We start from the raw sequence: 26,067 nt of genomic DNA on the forward strand, positions 1-26,067 counted from the left end.
GGGACTTTTTTGTGCAGGTCATAGACAAATGCAAGACTGGCCAAGTAGGTTGGGGTCAAATTGTGGAGCCAGATGAGTTTATGGATGCTAAGTTAAGGGCTTACTTTGATGTATTATTCAGTAGGGAACTACCAAAGGGACACATTCTTCCTGAGTCAGAAGAAGAGGAAAAAACAGGTATAGAAGTTGACAAGTTTTAGGTAACATGAGAGGAAGTTACAAGAATTTACAGCTAATGAGTGAGATGATGATTAATTAGGTAGGTGTTTGAAGCAACAAAGCATCTGAATGAACTTTTAAATAGGAGAAGTCAATGACCAGAGAAACACTGAAGGCACTGAAGGCCAGCTGAGGTTTTGAGAAGAGTTCTAATCCACAGAATTATATTATTATTTCATAAAATTTCTGGCAGCTCAGTATATGAGCAAATAAACTGGATGTTCAAAACTAAGTGAGAAGGAATGATTGACCTCACGAATTATGGGGTCAGTCTACATTTGAAGGGGTGGGAGGCCCAAAAGCAGCAAGCAAGTTCAGGAGGAAGTGAAGCGGTCAAGGGGCAAGAATTCTTAACTTACTTTTATTTCATTTAACAGTCACATAAATGTGAAGCAATTTATGTGAGCAAATATTGGTTCATTTAATTCTCATAGCAAACATACAAGATAGACATTATTATGATCCCAATTTTACAGCTGGGGAAGCTGAGGCCTGAGAGGTTTTAAAAATGTGCCTGGGTCACTCAGATAGTAAGGGTCAAAGCTAAGATTCATTCAATTAGTGAAATGAAGAGTCCAGGCTCTCGAGTACTGTGCTATGCTATATTTAAATTCAAAGTAGGAAACTAAGAAGTTAAGTGAGCATAGGCTGTGGTCAAAGTAAACTACTAGAATTTAAATTTATAGAATAAGAGCGGTCTTTGGGAATTAAAAGACTTGGGGTATTGCAACAAAAGTGGGTGACTGAATTAGAATGGAGTTGAGGTCACAGAATTTGAGGAATCTAAGGAGACTCAAAGAGGGATGTATTGAATGACTCTCACTAAAGTACTGTAGTGGGCTTAAGGTGAAGAGGGCAAACCAGACCTGGTACAGTGTTCTTATCTATGCACCTCGATGGTTGGTAACTTCCACCAGCAAGGAGACATAAAAATAGAATTCCTCCACAACTTCAGGACACACACACATGCGTGCACACATACTTTCCAAGGGTTTGTGGGAACAGGTAAATAAATACCTTCTACTTGACGGGGCCTCAGAACTGGCAAAGACCACAGAGAGGCATTAGGATTGAGTCAAAGATTGAGTGAAGGAAAGCAAGTTGAAGAAATGGCATATAATCAGTGGAAAGTTCAAAAGCTTTTGTTTGTTAGTTTCCTTTCAATGAAAAAAAAAAAAAAAAAGCTTTATTCTAAACATTTTGTAAATGCCTGGCAGAAAAGAGAGGTGGGGGAAATTAGAAGTGGCAGTAAGCACTGAATAGATTTATAAAACATTGTTTTTTTGGGAAAAAACATTTAAAACATGTCATTAATTTATCTAATAACCCAGGTAAAAGAACGTATCAAATAATGCCACCATCAATTCCAAGACCAATTGTAGTTTCAGATGAATTATGTGTGTGTGTGTGTTTTCATTGGACTGAAGGAATTGCATAAACCAATGCTTCTCAAAATGTGGTCCCTGCAACACCAGCATGACCTGAAATGAAAACTCTGAAGTCCCATTCCAGGCTTGCTGAATCACATATACTCAAGTTGGGGCAGAGCAAGCTGTGTGTTCATAAGCCCTGCAGGTGATTCTTATGTGCGATAAAGTTCAAGAACCTCTGGCCTAAGACAACATGTCTGTACTCCTTTCTGCTTAGCTGCTTAGAAACTGAGATTCAAAAACATCGCTCACCTGCAAAAGTTAACTATATTAGGTGCTTGATTATATCTACTTCTGTGTTAATTTTAATTATTTTCTTCTTTTCTTTCCTCTAGTATATATTATGTTTAATAAGTCATAACCATCTTGGAAATATATATTAAATTAACAATCATTAAATTTCTTTTAAGACATTGAAAAAATTTTTAGAATCTATAACTATAATATACTGTATGAATGTTAGGAATTTGGAAATGTGCAATTGTAGAAGGGAAAAATGTATAAGTACATGGCTAAGAAAGTGGGCGAAAGAAATGGATTCTGATTTAACTGATGTAGGAAAAAGCCAGGCACTGGCATTTAAAAAATAAACAAACAAACAAAAAAACAAAAAAACACAAGCTCCAGATGAGTAAGGAAAAAGCCAGGCACTGGCATTTAAAAAACAAACCAACAAACACAAGCTCCAGATGAGTAAGGACCAGTTTAAGGTCCTCCAAACTTGAGGATAGTAGAGAAGAAAACTAGAACATAGCTAGAACCTTAATGAGTTTCTGAAATTGAAATGCATTTTCTTTCAAGAGTCTGGTGAAAATCACAGAAGTAATGCCAGATGGTAACAAGTCTGTCTATGAGGAAAGTCTAAAGAAATGGTTGAGAAAAAAGAAAATGCAACTGAATGGTATAAGCTTGAAAAAGAGCTGGAAAACTTAAAGAACCGAGGGAAGGGGATTGATAACACTAGAGAGAGGTAAGTGGCAGGTAAGGTTCAACTTGATTCATCAAGTGTTTCTGAATCACTCGTGGGTTAACATTCTGCCTGGCAACTGTGGACAAAGACTGCTGAGACACAGATTCAAATTGAGAACTTACAACATTACCTCTTAGGAATTCTACCTTAGAAACAAAATATTTGCAGTTGACCTAAAAATAATTAAACTGGATCACAAAGACCATGTTGGGGAGAAGTAATGGTGCCTTTATTTATTCTCAGACCTGGAACAGAATCTTTATATTTTTAAAATCATCCCAAACACAGTCCTAATAACACCTGAGAAAACTTTCTCTCTGGCCATTACTTCAATAGAAATTCACTAAACATTAATATTTATTTTGGAATGAGAGAGATTTCTGTAGGTTCTTAGGAATACAAATAATTCTTGAAATGCAAATATTCAACATTTAGAACTAATAAATATGTATTTAAAGAATGATGTTAATATGGTTTATTCATAACTTAAGCAGGTGTTACTATTAAATAATCATATTATATTAAATTCTTTATTAGTAAGAGAAATATTATTGAAAGTTACTGTTAAACTAAACATGCTACCCAATCATAGTTCTGAGGTGTCACAATATTCTACATTTACTTTAGAAATGTCAAATTTAGGATTCATTATCTTTACTATCATTTCAGTAGCAAAAAAATTTAATTCATTTTAATGATATCTAATACAATCAGGTTAATCAGCTTATTGAACAAACCACCAGCTCTGTATTTAGCAAGGGCTTTGGAGATAGAATAGATTATTAAATGATTGGGTTTTCAGTAAAGGTTTGAAAAGTATTTTCTTGCCTTGCAATGAGTACAGTTTGCCACCAGAGAGAGCTCAGTCACTGTATGTTATTAAAGAGCACTTATTTCCTTTCAACTAGATTGAAATTCTCTATCTGAAATGCCTGCTACATGGTAAAAGAAAAAAAAGCTATTGTTTAATTATTTATAATATTCAGAGTCAACTTCTAGAAATGAAACTCTCATGCTTGGCATTTAAGAAATTATTTGTCCCTGGCAACGAAAGTCAGTGCAGAAGGTTTCAAGGAAGATTTCCAGAGAGAAAGGCTCAGGTTGCCTATGGATAATGAACCCTTTTTCTGCCTAATGGGAAGACCTCCTACACACTAGAAATAAGTGTATTTTCAAAACAACACAAAGGATACTATTCAATATTGACTGGCTACCAAACTGAGCAAATTCAAAAAAAAAACCCATCAATTGATAAACATGCTCAAGAAATACTCAGTAATAAATGGACCTTGATCAATAATAACCTAAAATTGATAGATTCTTAATACCTTTTGTCTGATTTTCAACTGGAGGATTTTTTATTATTATTAACCAAGGTCACTTTATTTAATAAGAATTTAAACAACCATAGTATATACAATTTTAAGTTTGTCAATATCCAGTCCTATCCCCCACCCCAACCATGATAAGTAAACTAAATGAAGAAACACGTACACTCCAGTTTATCCTCAGGTCTTCCTCTTTCAAGGAGAGACAGGTAACAGACAATATCCTTCAGGTGGATTACTTCTGGGGAACACGTATTTGCTGGAGAAGTACGGGGAGAGGTGATGGCACCTTTATTCATTCTCAGACCTGGAAAAAAAGATCTGTCTTCATATACTTAAAAATATTCACAGTGCTCTCAAACAAAAACCAGCAAAGGAAATAGAGAGATAATGCCTAGACCATGTAGAGAAGCTGTATATTTCTTAGGCGTAAAATAACCAAATTCTCCGGTCTCTAGTATAACAGAGACAGACATTCTATGATTCTTTTAAGTAATGGGGAGTTCTTTGGGATTTGGGGACATAGCGACTGCTCCGACTACTCACTGGATGGTGTTTGGGCCAGAATTCTATTGCCCAGCGTTAGTTGGTAGACAGATTTCAAAGCATGAAGAACTACTTTCCTATTCTACTTTTCTCTGCCTTAGGCAGTGACAGCTGTAAATCAGCTGGGAAGACTGAAAAATGGTCTTTCACAAAAAACTGAAGAAATGTGAGTCTGTCACAATGTGATTTATATATTGATGGTCAGGAATCATTCATACATAAAAACATGTATTTATGTCAAACAGTTGCCAGCACCATGAATAAGACATCCTTTTTGCCATCAAGGAATTTGCCCAGGAATAAGAGAGAAAGAGAACATAAACAAAAATCTGGATAAACATGACAGATTTAATTAGAGAGGTAAGAACATACAACTGTAGTTTGGTTTTAATATGGTCCATACTTTATTTATTACATCCATTCATTGTGTCTATTCCAAGACAAGGGTAGAGAACTTGAATATCTGTTCACAACAGCTGATGACTGCAGATTATCTGGCTGATGATAATCAAAGCGAAACTCTTTCACAATAAATAGTTCCATCTTACAGAGAAGTCTCTGAAACCAGATCATATGTATCTGACAAGACCTCAAGGTAAACCCCAATTATCCTCTGAGGTCTATTTGGCCGTATAAAAGGTATGTGGGTGAGATGGCTAATGGGCTGAATGGCTACTTGATTCCTAATCAACCAGGAGTTACTGGAATGTAGGGAATAATCTTAACCAAATACAGTTTGACAAGCCTGTCATTCATCTGTCATTCATCAGCATACCTCCACCTGACCACATCTCTTGCTCTGGTCTATCTCTTTCCATGTATAACTTTGATTGAACACCTGTGATTTCCTTCAGCCATTTCAAGATATCCAGGAGTATAATTTAATGCATTCTGAAAAGTCAGCAGTTAATTAGTTTAGTAGTCACAATGTTACTACTAATAAAATATACCATTTATTGAATGTACACTATGTGGCAGGAACCGTGCTGGGCACTTGAACATGTATCATTTCACTTAATTCTCCCATTAACCCTATGAGGGGAGATTGCATTAATCCCATTTTACAGATGAGAAACAGGCTTAGTGAGATTAACTGCCCAGAGTTTCATAACTAGCAACTTTATCCTTTTTATTCTACACTAACAGCTTATAGAGTATTTTTGTTCAAGGCCAATAGTAAGGAAAAGTAAGAAAAACAGTTTACATCTTAATCCAGCACAAATAACACACACACATACACACACACAAGTAGGTTTCATAACTGTGCCAATGTTTTCTGTGTTAACCTATTCTCTTCTTTTCTATTCCATTCTTAAAATTCTGTCAAAGACCCCTTAAACTGAATTCATTACCCACCATGGGCCACAATTCACAGTTTGAAAAACAATGCTTTACATCTTTCATTTTTTTACCAAAGTCTTCTTTATTTCAAATGCATCTCTGTGCTTCACATTAATTCCACTTCTGTTTATAGTTATTGAAAAAGATATATATATATATATATATATATATATATATATATATATATATACACACACATATTATAAATGGATTTCCTCCCTTAGCAAAAGTGTCACTGTATATCTGATACAAACTAACACAGTCACTTTTATAAACCAAAGGCAGAGAACAGAAGACAATCCTGAGCTTTGAAAAGAAAATACCTGACTAATTCTAACTAATCATCTAAAGCCTAGCCAGCTGCAGAAATAAGCAGTTTCAACTTGTGATAAAAGACATTTTGGCACTGATCCTTCACATGACCATAACTTCCAGACTTGGAGAACACAGCCCTTGAATTATGGTTGGATAAACTATGACCTAACTCATCCTGCCTGATGAGCTAATCCTCTCTTCTATGCTCCCCGCTTATGGTACTGAAATGATTTAATCAGCTTGATTTAACTCTTTTATACAAAAACTCAGCATAAAACAAGAATAAAAAGCATGTATCATCACATTCATTTGGAAGAATGCCAAAAGGTATACGTTTTCACTTATATATGTTCACTTATGATCATTTGTATATATAAAATGAAGGTTATGGTATTTCATTGTCAATTTTCATAATACTAAACACAAACATTTGGAAAATATGAGTATCATAATTTTCTGTTTGCCTTTCCTGTATGTAATGTACATATTGAATATGAACATTAATGTATTATTTCAACTTAACACTACTTTTAAACAAGAAACATGTTACTATACTAAAATTATTTTGTTTGATAAAATGAGTTGACTATTTGCCATTTTCTGTTCATGATACGTTGTAAACAAAAAGTTGTATCATGCATTGAATTGTGTCATAGTTTAACATTTAAAAGAATTTAAAGGTTATTTAAAAAAGGAATTATGGGCATATATGACAACACACAATGAAAAACTAATCAGTTTTTCCTTAAGTCCAATTTCAGCTAAATTTGAGAGGTAAAACACATACTTTTCGCAATGATTTATAGGGTGCATCAGAGGAAAAAAAAAAAATGTCAATGACCTTTTCCACAATTACTTTACAACAAAAAAATTATAGAGCTGGACCACTAAATCTTGACGTGTTACATTGAAAAAGCTCATAGGTTTGTTCCTGCTCCTAACCCCCTACCCTAGATCAGCCCACTTTCTCTTAAGTGGTGAAAATGTTTCCTTATATTTTCATTTAATATTTTGAAAGCAGGCCCTAGGGCCTCAATCTGTCTTCACAGAGGTTGTTTTTACACCCTATTCTACCCTTTCGCAATTTTTTTTTTTCCCTGTCCCTAAACTTGGCTGTAGCTCTTTCCCAGTATTTATCTCCCTCTAGGAAAGTTCACTTCCCTGAAGAAAAGTCCTTTTCCTTTTAAGCGGTTTGTGCTAAGGCTTATACAGGACACACACGAGACCATGCAAATGGCAAACAGGACATAGCAAGCCTGGTTTCTTGGTTGCAGCTCCTCAAGGAAACGAGATGGTAAATGGAATCCTACACTTCTCTTTAGCAATAATAGCCTCTGAAGAAGAGGTTCAAAAGTCTACTTCCCTTGGGACTTCCCTGGTGGTGCAGTGGTTAAGAATCCATCTGCCAATGCAGGGGACACGGGTTCGAGCCCTGGTCCGGGCAGATCCTACATGCCCCAGAGCAACTAAATCCATGTGCCACAACTACTGAGCCTGTGCTCTAGAGCCTGCAAGCCACAACTACTGAGCCCACATGCTGCAAACACTTAAGCCTGCGTGTCTAGATCCCATGCTCCGCAACAAGAGAAGCCACCGCAATGAGAAGCCCACGCACTGGAATGAAACGTAGCCCACGCTCGCCACAACTAGAGGAAGCCCCTGCACAGCAACGAAGACCCAACACAGCCATAAATAAATAAATAAATAAATAATAAATTAATTAATTAATTTAAAGAAAAAGTCTACTTCCCTTTAACAAACTCCATTTTAACCCATCCAAGCATCGGTGAAACTCTCTCTTTAGAATTGGAACTGCACATGAAGCTAGGTAAAACACAATGTGGTTTTTCTTTGCCTCAAGTGGTCAATATTTAGCTCTGAAGATCATGTGACTGACATCCAAATTTGCAGGTTCTCTGACTTGCCCAAGGCTATGCTTCTTTAAATATTTCCCCACAAAAGTGATGCATATATACCTATACACATATAATATATATTACAAGGTACAACAAAGTACAAAACAAAGTGAAAAATAGGCAAAGTAATTAGAGTCTATTAGTTTTATTAGGAATAATTATCTTGTACTTCGATGGCATTTTTCTGTTTTTATGATGATTATATATATGTATATACACATATATATATAAACATTATTCTCTTCAAAGTTTTAACTACAAAAAGACTTAGCGTTAGTCAAACTGAATATTGCCTACGATTATCATATTCTTCAAGCACACGATTTTCATTGTATTCCAATACAGACACTCCATTTCTTAAAACAATGACCTAAAAAGTTTTATTCTAATAGATACTTTTAATTCTAGTCTCAAGGTTCAATTGTTAGCAAATCAGTTCTGGGTACATGTTCAATTACTGCCTCTGCTCCAGTTTATTTTATTTTCAAACACTTGCATTCCAGATAATGAAAATGGTAGCGTTATCTCCATCATTTCCCTTCATCTATTAAAATGAAATATTCAAAACTGTTATTATTATTATGAAATAATGACATGAATTAAAATTCTAAACTTATAAGGCAATAAAACACTCTGGTAATTTGGTTTTTCCATTTTTTTTATACTGGTTCAATTTGCAGAAATTTAACAGGCTTATGAAGCAATTTGTCACATAGTGTAGTCACATATCATACTTCCAATATTCATATTAATAGTCATGATGAGTAGCACAGATAACCAAGAATAACAACAGTTGCTTCATATTATCACACATTTCATGATTTTTAGACTTAACCTTCTAACTATGTTTGTCTTAAAATAATATAATTAAAATAAAAATTTTTTATGCTTACACAAACCTGCAGCAAGATGAGATAGACTGCGTAAACTAGATTGTGATTCCTCATAAAATGCGGACAGGCAATGGATACAGTCCTTGACAAGAGACTAGGGTCAGCAAAATCCCTCTAAGAACATCATATGGGTTTCATCTTTTTGGCCCCTGGCAAAAACCTGAAACAAGCAATTATAAGGAACAGGGTTTGAAGCAGGTCTTTGGGGGTGATGTCCTAGGAGCAGAACAAACTCTGCAAAAGAGCAAGGATAACATTCCTGGCTGTGTGCACTGACCCTGCAATTCCATTTGTGAGAGAAAAGGGTGGAAAGTCAGAGAGTAAACTACTGATAGTCACATAGCAATCCCAGGAGTTAAGAGTTGAAGACAGGTCATCTAACTCCAATCTTTGAGCTCTTTTCAAAAGCAGTAAAAACAAGACTTGCTCTATCAGTCCTGTCCAGTAGAATATTCTTCAATGATAGAAACGTTCTATGTACACATTGTTCAATATAGTAGTATTAACCACATATGGTTGTTGAACACGTGAAATGTGGCTGGCGTTTGACTGGAGAACTGAATTGTTTTAATTGATTGTTAACTAACTTAAATTTAGATTTCAAAGTTACATTGGGCTGGTGGCAACCATAATGCAGGTGAAACACTGTCTACAGGCAGAGAATTGAGAGTTGGTTGAATTACTCTGTTTCGTGACTATACCTAAGCATGGGAATTAAACCACCACATATGAAAAGAAGACATGCTACCAAAATTTCTATATTTGTTACATTAAAAAGAAATCCCAATAATACTCCTTAAATTTGACTGTACTCTTTCAGGATGTATGGCATCTTAGTGGAAAAAAAAAACTATATTGAATTTGACCTTTATCCTGTGTTTGCAAACTAAAACACAGGAAAATGATCTGTTTAATTAATAATGGGGGGGGACTAGAAGAAGATGGCGGAAGAGTAAGACGCGAAGATCACCTTCCTTCCCACAGATACATTAGAAATACATCTACACGTGAAACTGCTCCTACAGAACACCCACTGAACGCTGGCAGAAAACGTCACACCTCCCAAAAGCCGTGTGGATGAAAGGCTCTTGGTGCTCCAGCCAGGCATCAGGGCTGTGCTTCTGAGGTGGGAGAGCCAACTTCAGGACACTGGTCCACAAGAGACCTCCCAGCTCCACATAATACCAAACGGCGAAAATCTCTCAGAGATCTCCATCTCAACATCAAGACCCAGCTTCACTCAACGACCAGCAAGCTACAGTGCTGGACACCCTATGCCAAACAACTAGCAAGACAGGAACACAGCCCCATCCATTAGCATAGAGGCTGCCTAAAATCATAATAAGGCCACAGACACCCCAAAACACACCACCAGACGTGGACGTGCCCACCAGAAAGACAAGATCCAGCCTCATCCACCAGAACACAGGCACTAGTCCCCTCCACCAGGAAGCCTACACAACCCACTGAACCAACCTTAGCCACTGGGGACAGATACCAAAAACAACGGGAACTACGAACCTTCAGCCTATGAAAAGGAGACCCCAAACACAGTAAGATAAGCAAAATGAGATCACAGAAAAACACACAGCAGATGAAGGAGCAGGGTCAAAACACACCAGACCTAACAAATGAAGAGGAAATAGGTAGTCTACCTGAAAAAGAATTCAGAATAATGATAGTAAGGATGATCCAAAATCTTGGAAATAGAATAGACAAAATGCAAGAAACATTTAACAAGGACGTAGAAGAACTAAAGAGGAACCAAGCAACGATGAAAAACACAATAAATGAAATAAAAAATATTCTAGATGGGATCAATAGCAGAATAACTGAGGCAGAAGAAAGGATAAGTGACCTGGAAGATAAAATGGTGGAAATAACTACTGCAGAGCAGGATAAAGAAAAAAGAATGAAAAGAACTGAGGACAGTCTCAGAGACCTCTGGGACAACATTAAACGCACCAACATTCGAATTATAGGGGTCCCAGAAGAAGAAGAGAAAAAGAAAGGGACTGAGAAAATATTTGAAGAGATTATAGTTGAAAACTTCCCTAATATGGGAAAGGAAATAGTTAATCAAGTCCTGGAAGCACAGAGAGTCCCATACAGGATAAATCCAAGGAGAAACACGCCAAGACACATATTAAACAAACTGTCAAAAATTAAATATAAAGAAAACATATTAAAAGCAGCAAGGGAAAAACAACAAATAACACACAAGGGAATCCCCATAAGGGTAACAGCTGATCTTTCAGCAGAAACTCTGCAAGCCAGAAGGGAGTGGCAGGATATACTTAAAGTGATGAAGGAGAAAAACCTACAACCAAGATTAATCTACCCAGCAAGGATCTCATTCAGATTTGATGGAGAAATTAAAACCTTTACAGACAAGCAAAAGCTGAGAGAGTTCAGCACCACCAAACCAGCTTTACAACAAATGCTAAAGGAACTTCTCTAGGCAAGAAACACAAGAGAAGGAAAAGACCTACAATAACAAACCCAAAACATTTTAGAAAATGGGAATAGGAACATACATATCGATAATTACCTTACATGTAAATGGGTTATATGCTCTAACCAAAAGACATAGACTGGCTGAATAGATCCCAAAACAAGACCTGTACATATGCTGTCTACAAGAGACCCACTTCAGACCTAGGGACACATACAGACTGAAAGTGAGGGGATGGAAAAAGATATTCCATGCAAATGGAAATCAAAAGAAAGCTGGAGTAGCAATTCTCCTATCAGACGACATAGACTTTAAAATAAAGACTATTAAAAGAGACAAAGGACACTATATAATGATCAAGGGATCAATCCAAGAGGAAGGTATAACAATTGTAAATATTTATGCACCCAACATAGGAGCACCTCAATACATAAGGCAAATACTAACAGCCATAAAAGAGGAAATCGACAGCAACACAATCATAGTAGGGGACTTTAACACACCACTTTCACCAATGGACAGATCATCCAAGATGAAAATAAATAAGGAAACACAAGCTTTAAATGATACATTAAACAAGATGGACTTAATTGATATTTATAGGACATTCCACCCAAAAACGGCAGAATACACATTTTTCTCAAGTGCTCATGGAACATTCTCCAGGATATATCATATCTTGGGTCACAAATCAAGCCTTGGTAAATTTAAGAAAATTGAAATTGATCAAGTATCTTTTCCGACCACAATGCTATGAGACTAGATATCAATTACAGGAAAAGATTTGTAAAAAATACAAACACATAGAGGCTACACAATACACTACTTAATAACAAAGTGATCACTGAAGAAATCAAAGGGGAAATCAAAAAATACCTAGAAACAAATGACAATGGAGACACGACGACCCAAAACCTATGGGACGCAGCAAAAGCAGTGCTAAGAGGGAAGTTTATAGCAATACAAGCCTACCTCAAGAAACAGGAAACATCTCGAATAAACAACCTAACCTTGCACCTGAAGCAATTAGAGAAAGAAGAACAAAAAAACCCCAAAGCTAGCAGAAGGAAAGAAATCATAAAGATCAGGTCAGAAATAAATGAAAAAGAAATGAAGGAAACAATAGCAAAAATCAAACTAAAAGCTGGTTCTTTGAGAAGGTAAACAAAATTGATAAAACATTAGCCAGACTCATCAAGAGAAAAAGGGAGAAGACTCAAATCAATAGAATTAGAACTGAAAAAGGAGAAGTAACCACTGACACTGCAGAAACACAAATGATCATGAGAGATTACTACAAGCAACTCTATGCCAATAAAATGGACAACCTGGAAGAAATGGACAGATTCTTAGAAATGCACAACCTGCCGAGACTGAAACAGGAAGAAATAGAAATTATGAACAGACCAATCACAAGCACTGAAATTAAAACTGCGATTAAAAATCTTCCAACAAACAAAAGCCCAGGACCACATGGCTTCACAGGCGAATTCTATCAAACATTTAGAGAAGAGCTAACACCTATCCTTCTCAAACTCTTCCAAAATATTGCAGAGGGAGGAACACTCCCAAACTCATTCTACGAGGCCACCATCACCCTGATACCAAAACCAGACAAAGATGTCACAAAGAAAGAAAACTACAGGCCAATATCACTGATGAACCTAGACGCAAAAATCCTCAACAAAATACTAGCAAACAGAATCCAACAGCACATTAAAAGGATCATACACCATGATCAAGTGGGGTTTATCCCAGGAATGCAAGGATTCTTCAATATACGCAAATCAATCAACGTGATACACCATATTAACAAATTGAAGGAGAAAAACCATATGATCATCTCAATAGATGCAGAGAAAGCTTTCGACAAAATTCAACACCCATTTATGATAAAAGCCCTGCAGAAAGTAGGCATAGAGGGAACTTTCTTCAACATAATAAAGGCCATATATGACAAACCCACAGCCAACATTGTCCTCAATGGTGAAAAACTGAAACCATTTCCACTAAGATCAGGAACAAGACAAGGTTGCCCACTCTCACCACTATTATTCAACATAGTTTTGGAAGTGTTAGTCACAGCAATCAGAGAAAAAAAAGAAATAAAAGGAATCCAAATCGGAAAAGAAGAAGTAAAGCTGTCACTGTTTGCAGATGACATGATACTATACATAGAGAATCCTAAAGATGCTACCAGAAAACTACTAGAGCTAATCAATGCATTTGGTAAAGTAGCAGGATACAAAATTAATGCACAGAAATCTCTTGCATTTCTATACACTAATGACGAAAAATGTGAAAGTGAAATTAAGAAAACACTCCCATTTACCATTGCAACAAAAAGAATAAAATATCTAGGAATAAACCTACCTAAGGAGACAAAAGACCTATATGCAGAAAATTATAAGACACTGATGAAAGAAATTAAAGATGATACAAATAGATGGAGAGATATACCATGTTCTTGGATTGGAAGAATCAACATTGTGAAAGTGACTCTACTACCCAAAGCAATCTACAGATTCAATGCAATCCCTATCAAACTACCACTGGCATTTTTCACAGAACTAGAACAAAAAATTTCACAATTTGTATGGAAACACAAAAGACCCTGAATAGCCAAAGCAATCTTGAGAACGAAAAATGGAGCTGGAGGAATCAGGCGCCCTGACTTCAGAATATATTACAAAGCTACAGTAATCAAGACAGTTTGGTACTGGCACAAAAACAGAAATAGAGATCAATGGAACAGGATAGAAAGCCCAGAGATAAACCCACGCACATATGGTCACCTTATCTTTGATAAAGGAGGCAAGCATATACAGTGGAGAAAAGACAGTCTCTTCAATAAGTGGTGCTGGGAAAATTGGACAGGTACATGTAAAAGTATGAAATTAGAACACTCCCTGACACCATACATAAAAATAAACTCAAAATGGATTAAAGACCTAAGTGTAAGGCCAGACACTATCAAACTCTTAGAGGAAAACATAGGCAGAACACTCTATGACATAAATCACAGCAGGATTCTTTTTGACCCAGCTCCTAGAGAAATGGAAATAAAAACACAAATAAACAAATGGGACCTAATGAAACTTAAAAGCTTTTGCACAGCAAAGGAAACCATAAGCAAGACCAAAAGACAACCCTCAGAATGGGAGAAAATATTTGCAAATGAAGCAACTGACAAAGGATTAATCTCCAAGATTTACAAGCAGCTCATGCAGCTCAATAACAAAAAAGCAAACAACCCAATCCAAAAATGGGCAGAAGACCTAAATAGACATTTCTCCAAAGAAGATATATAGATTGCCAACAGACACATGAAAGAATGCTCAACATCATTAATCATTAGAGAAATGCAAATCAAAACTACAATGAGATATCATCTCACACCGGTCAGAATGGCCATCATCAAAAAATCTACAAACAATAAATGCTGGAGAGGGTGTGGAGGAAAGGGAACACTCTTGCACTGTTGGTGGGAATGTGAATTGATACAGCCACTATGGAGAACAGTATGGAAGTTCCTTAAAAAACTACAAATAGAACTACCATACGACCCAGCAATCCCACTACTGGGCATATACCCTGAGAAAACCATAGTTCAAAAAGAGTCATGTACCAAAATGTTCATTGCAGCTCTATTTACAATAGCCAGGACATGGAAGCAACCTAAGTGTCCATCATCGGATGAATGGATAAAGAAGATGTGGCACATATATAAAATGGAATATTACTCAGCCATAAAAAGAAATGAAATGGAGGTATTTGTAATGAGGTGGATGGAGTTAGAGTCTGTCATACAGAGTGAAGTAAGTCAGAAAGAGAAAAACAAATACAGTATGCTAACACATATATATGGAATCTAAGGGAAAAAAAAAAGGCCATGAAGAACCTAGTGGCAAGATGGGAATAAAGACACAGACCTCCGAGAGAATGGACTTGAGGATAAGGGGAGGGGGAAGGGTAAGCTGTGACAAAGTGAGAGAGTGGCATGGACATATATACACTACCAAATGTAAAATAGATAGCTAGTGGGAAGCAGCCGCATAGCACAGGGAGATCAGCTCGGTGCTTTGTGACCACCTAGAGGGGTGGGATGGGGAGGGTGGGAGGGAGGGAGATGCAAGAGGGAAGAGATATGGGAACATATGTATATGTATAACTGATTGACTTTGTTATAAAGCAGAAACTAACACACCATTGTAAAGCAATTATACTTCAATTAACATGTTTAAAAAAATAAATAAATAAAATAATGGTAAAAGTTGGCATTCCTAAGGTACCTAATACATTATGTTTTTGAGTCCCACAATACCCAGTAAGATCGATATACTTCTTATCTCCATTTCGCTTTCAAGAAAACAAAGACCAGTTGTGCATCCACAATTCAAAAGGCAGCCTGATGTGGGATTTCATGCTTTAAGTATAATTTTGTGGGGCTACAGAGAGAAAAATAAAGCAGAGAAATCTGTCTCCTGCCTCTCAATAAATGACCTTTTGTTTTAAGGGTCTGGTTTTCAAGACTCTTGAGAGTGCATACATTATTTCATAAACCTTTGGAAGGAAATTAGAAATCCTAGCCATGGCTGAGAGCTCTAAATTCATCTTCCATTCAGATCAGTCCTTGGGCCATCCACTTAATACATGTTTGTGAGAAGCCTGTGGATGTGCTTGCTTGCATGTGTAAACATGCAAACACGAAAATACATATTTACCAAATCTTTACCTGCATTTTCTTATGGGAAATGGATTATGAATGATTTTTCTTTTTGCTTAACTGTGTTTTTTCATAGGTATACAACTAACATATCCTTTATAAACATAAACTTAAATAAATATTAAGGTCCTTTAATATTAGTCATGTGAAACCAGGTTCCAGGCATGTAAAACCAGGTTCCAGGCATTGGAGATAAAGTACTGAACAAAGCAGATGAAAAATCCCATTTTCATAGGGTTTTTGTTCTAGCAGATCAAAGCAAATGCTCAATACCATAGCACATTTTCTAGCTTGCTACTAAGTATTTTTAGAGCATAACACAAATTAAATAATATTATGATTGATTTGAGACTGTAAAGTACTAAATATCATATTGCCCTCATAAGGATCTCAAAAACTGTAAATAAGTATTTGTGAACATATTATGCAACAATCTTAAGATAACACTATCATTTAATATGTAATTATTAAGATGCAATTCAAAATACAAAACCCCTTTATTTTGGGTCAATAAATTTAATAGCAAAAATGAACAGTTTGAAAACCAAAATTTTACTTAGCATATTCAGATAGAAGAACAAAGAAAGCTATATAATCAAGTTCAGTATATTCAAACCCATTTAATAATTAAAGAGGAGATTTGGGAGAAACTTTTCTTTTACCGACAGTAATTTTATCATCAGTGGGGCCTTGAAGTTACGAAGTTTTCCCTGGTTTTAGGGAAGGACTTTTAGGGCTTTCAGTGTTTCAGGATAAAAAATTAATTGGAGTAAAATAATTTGTAGATTACTACTACTAATAATAATGATTAGAAGTCTGAATTTGGTACTATAGAGGCATTAAAAAATGTAAATGGCTGACATACATAAATGCTTATTGGCCAACAGATAGAAATTCTTGTATCTTTATTTCTAGGGCACTTGTATGTAGGTATATAAGCTGCACAGACTATAATTGTTATTATCAATAAAGCATATCAACAGCGATAAAAGCACAAATATATTTGAAATGGCCTACTGTGTGCCAAGAATCTCCGCATCTCATAGTTACATAAGTCTTGTACTCTGTTCAGTTTGTGTTTTTTGGGACCTGGCCTGCCCTTGTTTGTATGGTGGAAACTGAAGTAGCTTATTAGACACAAAAGGCCTATAAAGCTACTTTACACTACACACACACACACACACACACACACACATTTTTAATATCCTTAAGACAGTACTGATAAGAGTAATACTTTCTTCTCAGCACAGTTAATGAAGTGTGTCTTCTGGCAAGAACACTCAGTAAGGTCATTTGGCAAAAGAACATTTTCCCAAAGGTTTAAGTACTTCATTGCACAATTTTCTGTTCTTAACTTGATTAACTTCCTTATGGACAAAAAGGCATTGTTTCTCCTTTTCTGTCTAAAAAAAGCCATTGTGGTATGACTCTCTGGTTGTACAGACAACATGAAAAGAGCTAAATACCATTACTGATATTGTAGCTTCACATCACAAATTCACTAACCATTGCCACATCAAATGAGCAATGAGAGGGGACCCAAGATAAAGTACCTGAACTTTTTCAGAGATAGTTTTTATTATTCTCAATCTTAAATATCTTTGGAACTTTTTTATATCTTTAGCCTCATCTGCCTTCATGATAGCTGCCACACCACTGACAGTGTAATAGTTTTCTGGCTTACATCCTTTCCATGGCTCTCCAATTTCTTCTGGATAAAATTCAAAACATAGCATGATGGACAACACTCTCCACCATGGGGTCCTGGCTACCCACCTCATCTCTCCTCCAGTCATGTCATCTGTCCCTGCCCAACTGAGTCAAGGCACAGCCCCAGATCTCTCAGGACTCCCCAAAAGTCTACCTTCCTCCACTCTCCGAAGGCAGTCAGGACTCCAATCCTGCCAGGACTGCTCCCCCAACTCTACCTCCAGGCTGTGCCCAATACTTCCAAGGTCATGCCTACTATCTACTCTGGGACCATCAAAAATGACCTCCTTATGACCCTCATCCCAGTTTCAGTTCGTCATGAGAAACCTAGGACTTTCAGTCATCCTCAGCCTTGACCCGCACTTTCTATCTGATTCATTTTTGCCAACAGCATTCATTCCATTTGACGTGCCATAAAATTTTATTTTTAGTAGTCTTTCTCTCACCACTAGAATGAAAATGACTATGGGAGGGGTAGCTCTATTTTGCTCACTGATGTACACCCAGTAATTTGAATAGTATCTGGCACATTGTAAGTGATCAATAAATACTTTTGAATGCATAAATATTGAATGTCTTAAAGTTTGTGCACTGTCCTTTGATGGGACATGATTTTAATATTTAAACAGAAATTGTATATGTTGCTTTCTCTTCTTGGAACTCCCTTCTAATCCACTCCCACCCATCCCTCCCCCTACCTCTACCTGGATAATTTCAATTTATGGTTAAAATTTCAGTCACATGCTCCTGACACATAGAGCACAGCACTAATTTTATTCTAATAATATTGATCACCTATCTGTTTTTTTCCCTGACTCTAAAGGATCCTCACTTTTCTTGTGGAATTCCTGGCACATAATGTGTTTTTAAAAATGAATGGTTGGATGCATAAATTAAGGAAATATTAAAATGAATAATTAAATGGTACGACTGGTCAATTCACTACATGATCTGATTTAAACGGTGCTAGGAAAATCTTCTCTTTGTGTGCTATAAAACAACTAATAAGAAATAACAAAAACTCTTACACTGACCTATGGCTAATAAAGGATGCTTCCTATTATAAAGTCAATGTTTTGGACACTGGGGAGCCCAACAGGAATATATAGTATGAGTGTCTGAACCAGTTAATAAATCACATCACATTCTCTTCTAATTGCCATATTCTTAGAGAAAGTAATTGTTATTAATAACTGCTGTTAATTGCTATCCTATACAAAATGAAAGACAATTTAGCTGAAGAGGGTTAATTCCAGGAGTTTCTGTGTGACAGCTGTCAAAGGTGGGATTTGGAGAGAGGCAGGGATGTCCCAGCTAATCTACAAGAGGCAGATGGTGGGCCTTTAACAAGGGTCACAGGGTTGCTTCCCAGCTACACTCTCTAGGTATCCCATCTCACTGATCACTGCATCCCTAGCATGGAACACAGCACATGCTCTTGAATTAAAATGAAGCATTAGCTGAGACCTGAAGGAGCTGGGTTTTGCTGTGAAATAAGGGCAGAGGGAACATCACGCAGAAAAGCCCAGAGTCCTGAGTAAGCACAGCAGGTTTTAAGTCGCAGCAAACAGATGGATATGAAAAGAATCTGGGTGCATGGGGCAAGGAGACAGAGAATGAGGACGGTAGGCAGACTCTATAAGCTGCATGGCATGGGCTTAATGCTATGGAACTCAGATTTTATCATCTTCTTAACTGCACTGCCCAGGCCCTGGAGTCTCTGTAAGGTCACTTCAGGAGGGGGTGTCTCCAGAGGCAGGGGGAAGGCAGAGTTACTAGGACGCCCTGCACTCCGACCTCTCCTGCACCACCCCCAGAGCAAAGTAACTCTGCTTTAATCGGCTTCAAATATCAAGGATTTACGTTTACTTGGGAAATAAAGATTTAAAAAAACATTCCACAAGGTGATCGTGAAAGTCTGCACTTGGGAACCCACGAATAATATCATCAGGCTTCTGTGTCAGAAAGAACATTTTGCAGATGGGAGGGCAGGGCCTGGCTGGGAGTCATGCTAATTGATAGTCTATGACACAAACAATGATGTATCAAACTGACACTGGCAGAATGTTTGAGAAGAAGTTACAACGAGTAATAGAGAGCATTTTGTGATTAACTAAACCTAAGTAGTGAGGCAGTGAAGGGTAGGAAGGGACCAAGATATCAGGGTAGGGAAATTGAGAAATACTCAGGTTCCTTTCAACCAGAAAGAAGATAGGAATAGAAGCAGATTTGGGTAGAATATAATTATTTGATTTTCCAAACCACTTAGTTTGATTCCTTATGGAACGCTCACTCAGATGAAGGGCTCCATCTGGAATATAGTAATATGTATTCTCTGTGAGCTGAAGAAACCGTTTTGGGTTGTGTGGGAAACAATTGAGCATTTTATTTTAGACAGCACCTGTTTTTTTGTATGATGTGAAAAAAAAAAGTCATCTGTTGAGAGTGAGGGGAAAGATATGAATAAACTAAAGGAGGTTTAAAAAGTTTAACCTGATTGATCTAGGAGACAGTATCAAGAATAAATACTTTTCAGAATAGATTTTTTTTAAAGCTGAAGAGGTGTTAAGGCCATGTTAATACTGGGTGTTAGGAATGTGTAGTGGCAACAACCTGCATGCATATTTATGAGATTTCTCCCTGGTTATGCTCAGTGTGCAAATAGCAGGGACTGAAATATGGGCTCATAATAGTGATCCATGGTTGAGGGTTTGTGAGCCACTTGCGGAAAAAAAAAAAAAAAAGGATTCCAAATAATTAAACATTTCTGTAAAGATAATAGTTCAAGTGATAGATTCTAGGGATGAAGGTAAGATCAGAAATTGGTCGTTGGAATAGCAGAGAGGTTTAGGATTAGGGATTTGGGATTTACAATGAAGCAGAAGAGGTTCTAAGAAAGCTGGAAAGATGGTATATTGGGGATATATTTCAAAACTAAAAGTCCAACATGGGAACAGCAGAATTAATCATCTTATATTTAAATAGGGGATAAGAGGCACTTAACGGAAACAAAATGTTCCAAAACAATACATCATCCACTACATGAAATGCCAGATGGAGCATTAGGTTCAACACAACACAACTACATACACACAACTTTTATACCTATTTATAATTATTTTTAAATGTTTTATTCTATAAAAACTAAATGCTTTACTTTTACCAAATATGTGATCACTGTTTATTAACAAGAATAACATTTTTTTCCTTTTAAAAAGTTTGTCCTCATATTGAGAAGCCTTTACTGTTCAGTTGATATACAGAATCAAGAATGGCTACCATATTCCTGACGGCAATGTGGTAATGAAATATGTGAACTCTCAGAGCAGATAAACAAAGCAGATTATATAGCACCTCTTTATTCAAAAATAATTTGTGATTTTTCAACTACAAATACACCTCGCGTAGATAACTTAGATTATTGCAAAGCGAGTTTCTAGGAATAAAAATCTATTAATCTTTCAGTTTCTGAGTCAAGGCTACCCCAGGCCTTGAAAATTTTATTACTGTCCAGGGTTCCTTATTTCCCAGAAAAAGAAACCACTATCAAAGGTAATTCTGAAAATACATAGGATGAGAAACAGTCCTACAAAGGACACTATGCACCTATGTCTTAAAATGTGGAGGCCACACTTTGAAAAGGCATCACAGTTTAATTTATTATTGCTGCATGAGGGTTACGCAGCCTATCTTACAATTCCTTTCAAGTAGGTCGATGCAGGATGTGTGATTGTCCCAAAAGAAGTACAAGCTGTTATTCCTTTTTTTTTTTTTTCCCATTTTGAAACATGGTTTGATCTCTACTCCTTGTAAATTTGGTATCTTCTATGTAGTACTTACTATGTGCTATCTTGAAGAAAAGAGGGTTTGAGGTTTGAATTTCTTATAAAACTACCAAAGTAATTAGATTGTCTCCTTCCTCCAGGTATGACACAATTAGTCTGAGTCTGTTGACTCAGAGACACAACATATCAACAAATGTTCCCCCTTCTTTCTCAAAGAAGACAGTATTTCCCAAGGACAGTATTGCTTCATGTAAATTTAAATAAGGGACAACTTTGTTATTTCTAAGGAATACGCAATCCATTTATAGCATGAAACGGAGAACACAGAAGTTTCAATTTCTAGATCCAAGTAAAAACCTGTCTCATATAAAAATTTTCAGCCCAGAACACTGGTAAGCTCTGAAACCACACTTTAGGACAAACTAAACGGAACTCATTCAGAGAAAACAGCAAGTGTGGGGAGCCCTCTCAGTTCATGGTATAAGGGGAAATATTTCAGGAACAAAAATATTTGATGGGTAGTTAAAGATTATAAGCATATTAATTGTTCTATATTTTGAAGGGATCAAAATATAGCATATGGAAGGTGTACATCTGTTAAAAAGCTTGAACCAACATGTGATGGCTGGCGGAAAAATATTTTACTTCATTAACAGAAAGGGAAGCAGCACAACATAAGGCTTAATAGTGTGGACTCTTCATCAGATTGCCCAAGTTTTGTTTATGGCTCAATCGCCTATTTCTTGATTATATGTTTTAAGCTTTTTATTTATTAGAGTGCTAATTAGTAAAATTCTCCTCACCTCTTTACCCACACTTCGATATTCTATGTTGTGATGCTTGGACAGGAAGTCTCGACCAGTGGCTCCCATAGGATACTTAATCCCCTCTCAGGGGATCTGTAAGGTCAAAATGCTACCAGTGATGATTCTGAGATATCATTTGCTTTTTTCACTCTCATTCTCTCATGGGTGTACAGTGGAGTTTTCAAGGGGCTACCTGACATGATATGGCAACACAGCAGTGGATGTGGTTATTCAGCTGTCTTCTATGAAGTTGGATGTTAGTCATTTGCAACAGTGTGAAATAATGTCAATCTTCTCACTAATTTTTTTTTGTTTTTGAAAATAGTCATTTTTCATAAAGATGTTATTTTTGTCAACATCTGAGGGGCCGATCATTGTATTTCTAGAATGTGTCATCTTTAATATGGTAAATAGAAATAAATATCACCCATATAAACAAGAGCATTTTGGGGTCCTCAATAATTTTCAAGAGCCTAAAAGAGTCCTGAGATCAAAGAGTTTGGGAAACACTGCTGTAGACTACATTTCTCCATTGCCAGATGGAAACCTGTTGGGTTCACAGGGGGCACTAGGGAGACAAGAGAAGGGAGGAGGGAGAAGGGACTAGTTCCTGCTGGTCTACCTGCACTTATCTGTTAGATCTCTCCAGCATCTCACTGTCCCAGCACCTGGGTCCAGTAGCAAGGCGCTCTAGACTCCAGCTTACTGCCACACCAAGAAGGCGCAGTGAGCTCCTGCAATTCAGTCCTGCACAGACCATGGTGATGCTGTAAGAGGTTTGACTTCCAGGGCTGCACAAACCTCCCTGAGCTCCTGAGCTATCACAGCCAGTCAGGAAGGGTTCCCTCCACAGGAGTCTTGACAGCGAGACCTGCCAGGCAACACCCACCCCTCAACTCTGCCTCCCAGCCCCAAGAGGTCCTCCTTCCAAGCTTCTGGGTTTTGATGACTCCAACCCAGGGGACACATCTGCTTCCTATGGTTCTACCTCAGTGTGTCTCAGTGTTCATCTTCACCTTTTCAACTCTCCAACACGGTTTAACCAGTTTCCTATTGCACATTTTCTAAAGTAATAGAGTGAGATTTCTATTTTCCTGACTGTGTGGAGAGTGATACAATTAGTGACAGGTAGTAATGCATCAGACATCTCTAAAAAGCTACACCTAATGAGAGAACCAACCATCTCTATGGTGACAAACTGAATTAAGTATCTAAGAGAAAAATTAAAACTCTGTTCTGAGCTTACAAATCTAAAAATGTGAAAGTATATTGGTAATTTGAACAATTGATATTAAATACTATGTTTTTACATAACTGCCTTGTGACTACATATATTTATATATATATATATATATATATATTCCAGTCATTTAAAAGAGCACTTTCCTATATTTGATGGAAGTATCTCTTAAAATTATTACCTAAACATAGACTTCTAAGACACTGAAATGACAAGTGATGAATAATGATAAAGTATATTTTCTCTAATGTTTAGTTGCACAGTCTTAATATAAAAGGATAAATCCTGCAAAAAAGGTAATTTTTAAACAAATCATCTCATCTTATAGAGAACTTATAATGATTTTTCCCTTTGAGGTTTTTGCATTACATACATTTTTAAAGTAAATAATTAAACTTACCACCTGAGAGGAGAGCAGGCTTACTTTTTACCATTGGACTAGAATGAGGAAACTTGTTGCTAAATGACATGAAAAGGTGTGTTGTGAAATCATCAGGAAGCTCGGCTTCCAGGAATGTCTTCATAAATAGCTTGAAACCTTCAAAATCTATCGTCTGAAAAAAAATTTAAACATATATTTTAAGACTCGGCCAATGTTAAGATTTTGTGCTATGCTCAAAATCATTAGTAGTAGACACGACCTCAAACATTCTTAAATCCAAGTCTACAAAAGGAAGGTAACTATTTGAGAACTAAATCGGGCAGTCAGTCCTAGGTTGACACTGGTGATTAGATTTGTATGTCTTACCTGCAATAATGGAGCAGGAAAAGCAGGAGCTTTTCACTCAGACATCTCTATTTCCACAGTATCTATGTGGCCTTAAAAATTTTACTCTCTGAAACTTAATTTCCTCCTCTGTAAATTGAGTGTAATATTCCCAATCCCGTAAAGTTGTTATGATGATTAAATCAGACAATTATGTGAAGATGCCAATGCAGAATCATGAACACAGCATGAATACTCAGAAAGAAAGGTATTTCTCTCATCTCCTTTCTTTGTCTCTAATGGTGAATATTGTTTTCGACAATTGGAGAAAGTGGTTGACATGAAAGTTTCACCCTAACACCAAGATGAATGGATATAAAATTCTAAAGTGAAATTCTAAATCTTCCTATGCAGATTTTCAAAGAAATCTACTTCAAGATCCATGCCCACTCTTACTCATTGCAGGACTATAAAAGTGTCGACATTTACATGCAAAGAACCATTGCTACTTTGAGAATCTCCTTGTCTACTTGGGGAAATGGTGATGGGAGCCACCTTCTATCCTCAAGTTAATGAGAGGATTTCACAGGAGCTACTAGGAGAGCTTGCTTTCTCCAAGCAGATGAGGACAGTGGGCCAGGATCTGACTCCTGCCTGGGAAACTGAGGACAAGGATACAGGTACTCGGGACAAAGACAAGAAAATGGTATTGTACTGGGCTTGGCCAACCCTCCTTGTGACTGCAGTGACAATGACGCATAAATGTTGCCTGGGAAATAGCTGTAGACCTCATGGAAGAGAAGGCCCCTGGACCTGTGTTGGATACTATCCAGTAGGCCATTTGAAGGGACTAGGAAACCTACAGAGAAGAAACTGAGATAAAGCCACATCTGTCCAGATCAAGAGACTGCAAGGGCTATAGGCCTCATAGGAAGCCCTTGAAGGGCATTTTTTTATTACCCAGTTTAACGTAACTGAGATGAAACTAAAAATAAGGAAAAAATAAAACTTGGCAGATTAATGCTCCTAAGTTTTTAAGAATCCTGGCAGAGGAGAATAAAATTAATTCCATAAACTGCTATTTTGGATACAAAAAGTCTATTTTTCCTATGTAAAAGTATTGGGATAAGGTGGTACAGAACAACCAATTTTATTATTGTACTGTTTTGAATAAACCCAAAAGGGAATCAGACATACAGGGGTATCATTATGAGAAAGTAAAGTTTTGCAGATTAGATCGCATGCCCTTTAAGTATATGTACTGTGTATGCTTTTGTACCTAACATAACCTCAAGCTAATACAAGACAAAGCCAAAAACTTCACCTTATTTATGAATGGTTCCAAGACTCTGTCTACAACTTAATCTGACATTTTTGGTTAAACTTAACTTAGTCTTGCTTTGCTTATTAATTCTCAGAAGGGCACTTCAGATGTTTATATTGGTGGCGGTAAAAAGGCTTCATTTCCTTCCATATTTAATGAATCACCTCCACCACAGAATATTGTAAATTCTACTAGTGGATTGAACCACAAAACTAAAAACTGTGAAAAATATGAATATATAAAGAATAGCATCAATTAGCAGAAGTACTTTCAAAAAGCAATTTGCCACAATGAATGAAGCCAAGGTTTCAAAATACACAGATGAGGTCAGCAGCCAGACTAGTATATCCAAATAAG

General features: G+C 36.7%; 1 protein-coding gene across 7 annotated transcripts in view; it reads right to left on the minus strand.

Annotated features, from left to right (window-relative positions):
- DGKB (diacylglycerol kinase beta) overlaps window positions 1-26,067 on the minus strand; it is a 639,765-nt gene that overhangs the window by 506,168 nt on the left and 107,530 nt on the right. For all 7 annotated transcript variants that reach the window (XM_059932825.1, XM_059932829.1, XM_059932827.1 and 4 more), the window contains 2 exons: window positions 24,081-24,234; window positions 4,114-4,254 (listed from right to left, as the gene is read on the minus strand). In XM_059932825.1, the coding sequence (XP_059788808.1) occupies window positions 4,114-4,254; window positions 24,081-24,234 (295 nt within the window). The remainder of the gene's footprint in view (window positions 1-4,113; window positions 4,255-24,080; window positions 24,235-26,067) is intronic.

The sequence above is a fragment of the Balaenoptera ricei genome, chromosome 9, assembly GCF_028023285.1.
Source record: "Balaenoptera ricei isolate mBalRic1 chromosome 9, mBalRic1.hap2, whole genome shotgun sequence".
Classification (NCBI taxonomy): Eukaryota; Metazoa; Chordata; class Mammalia; order Artiodactyla; family Balaenopteridae; genus Balaenoptera; species Balaenoptera ricei.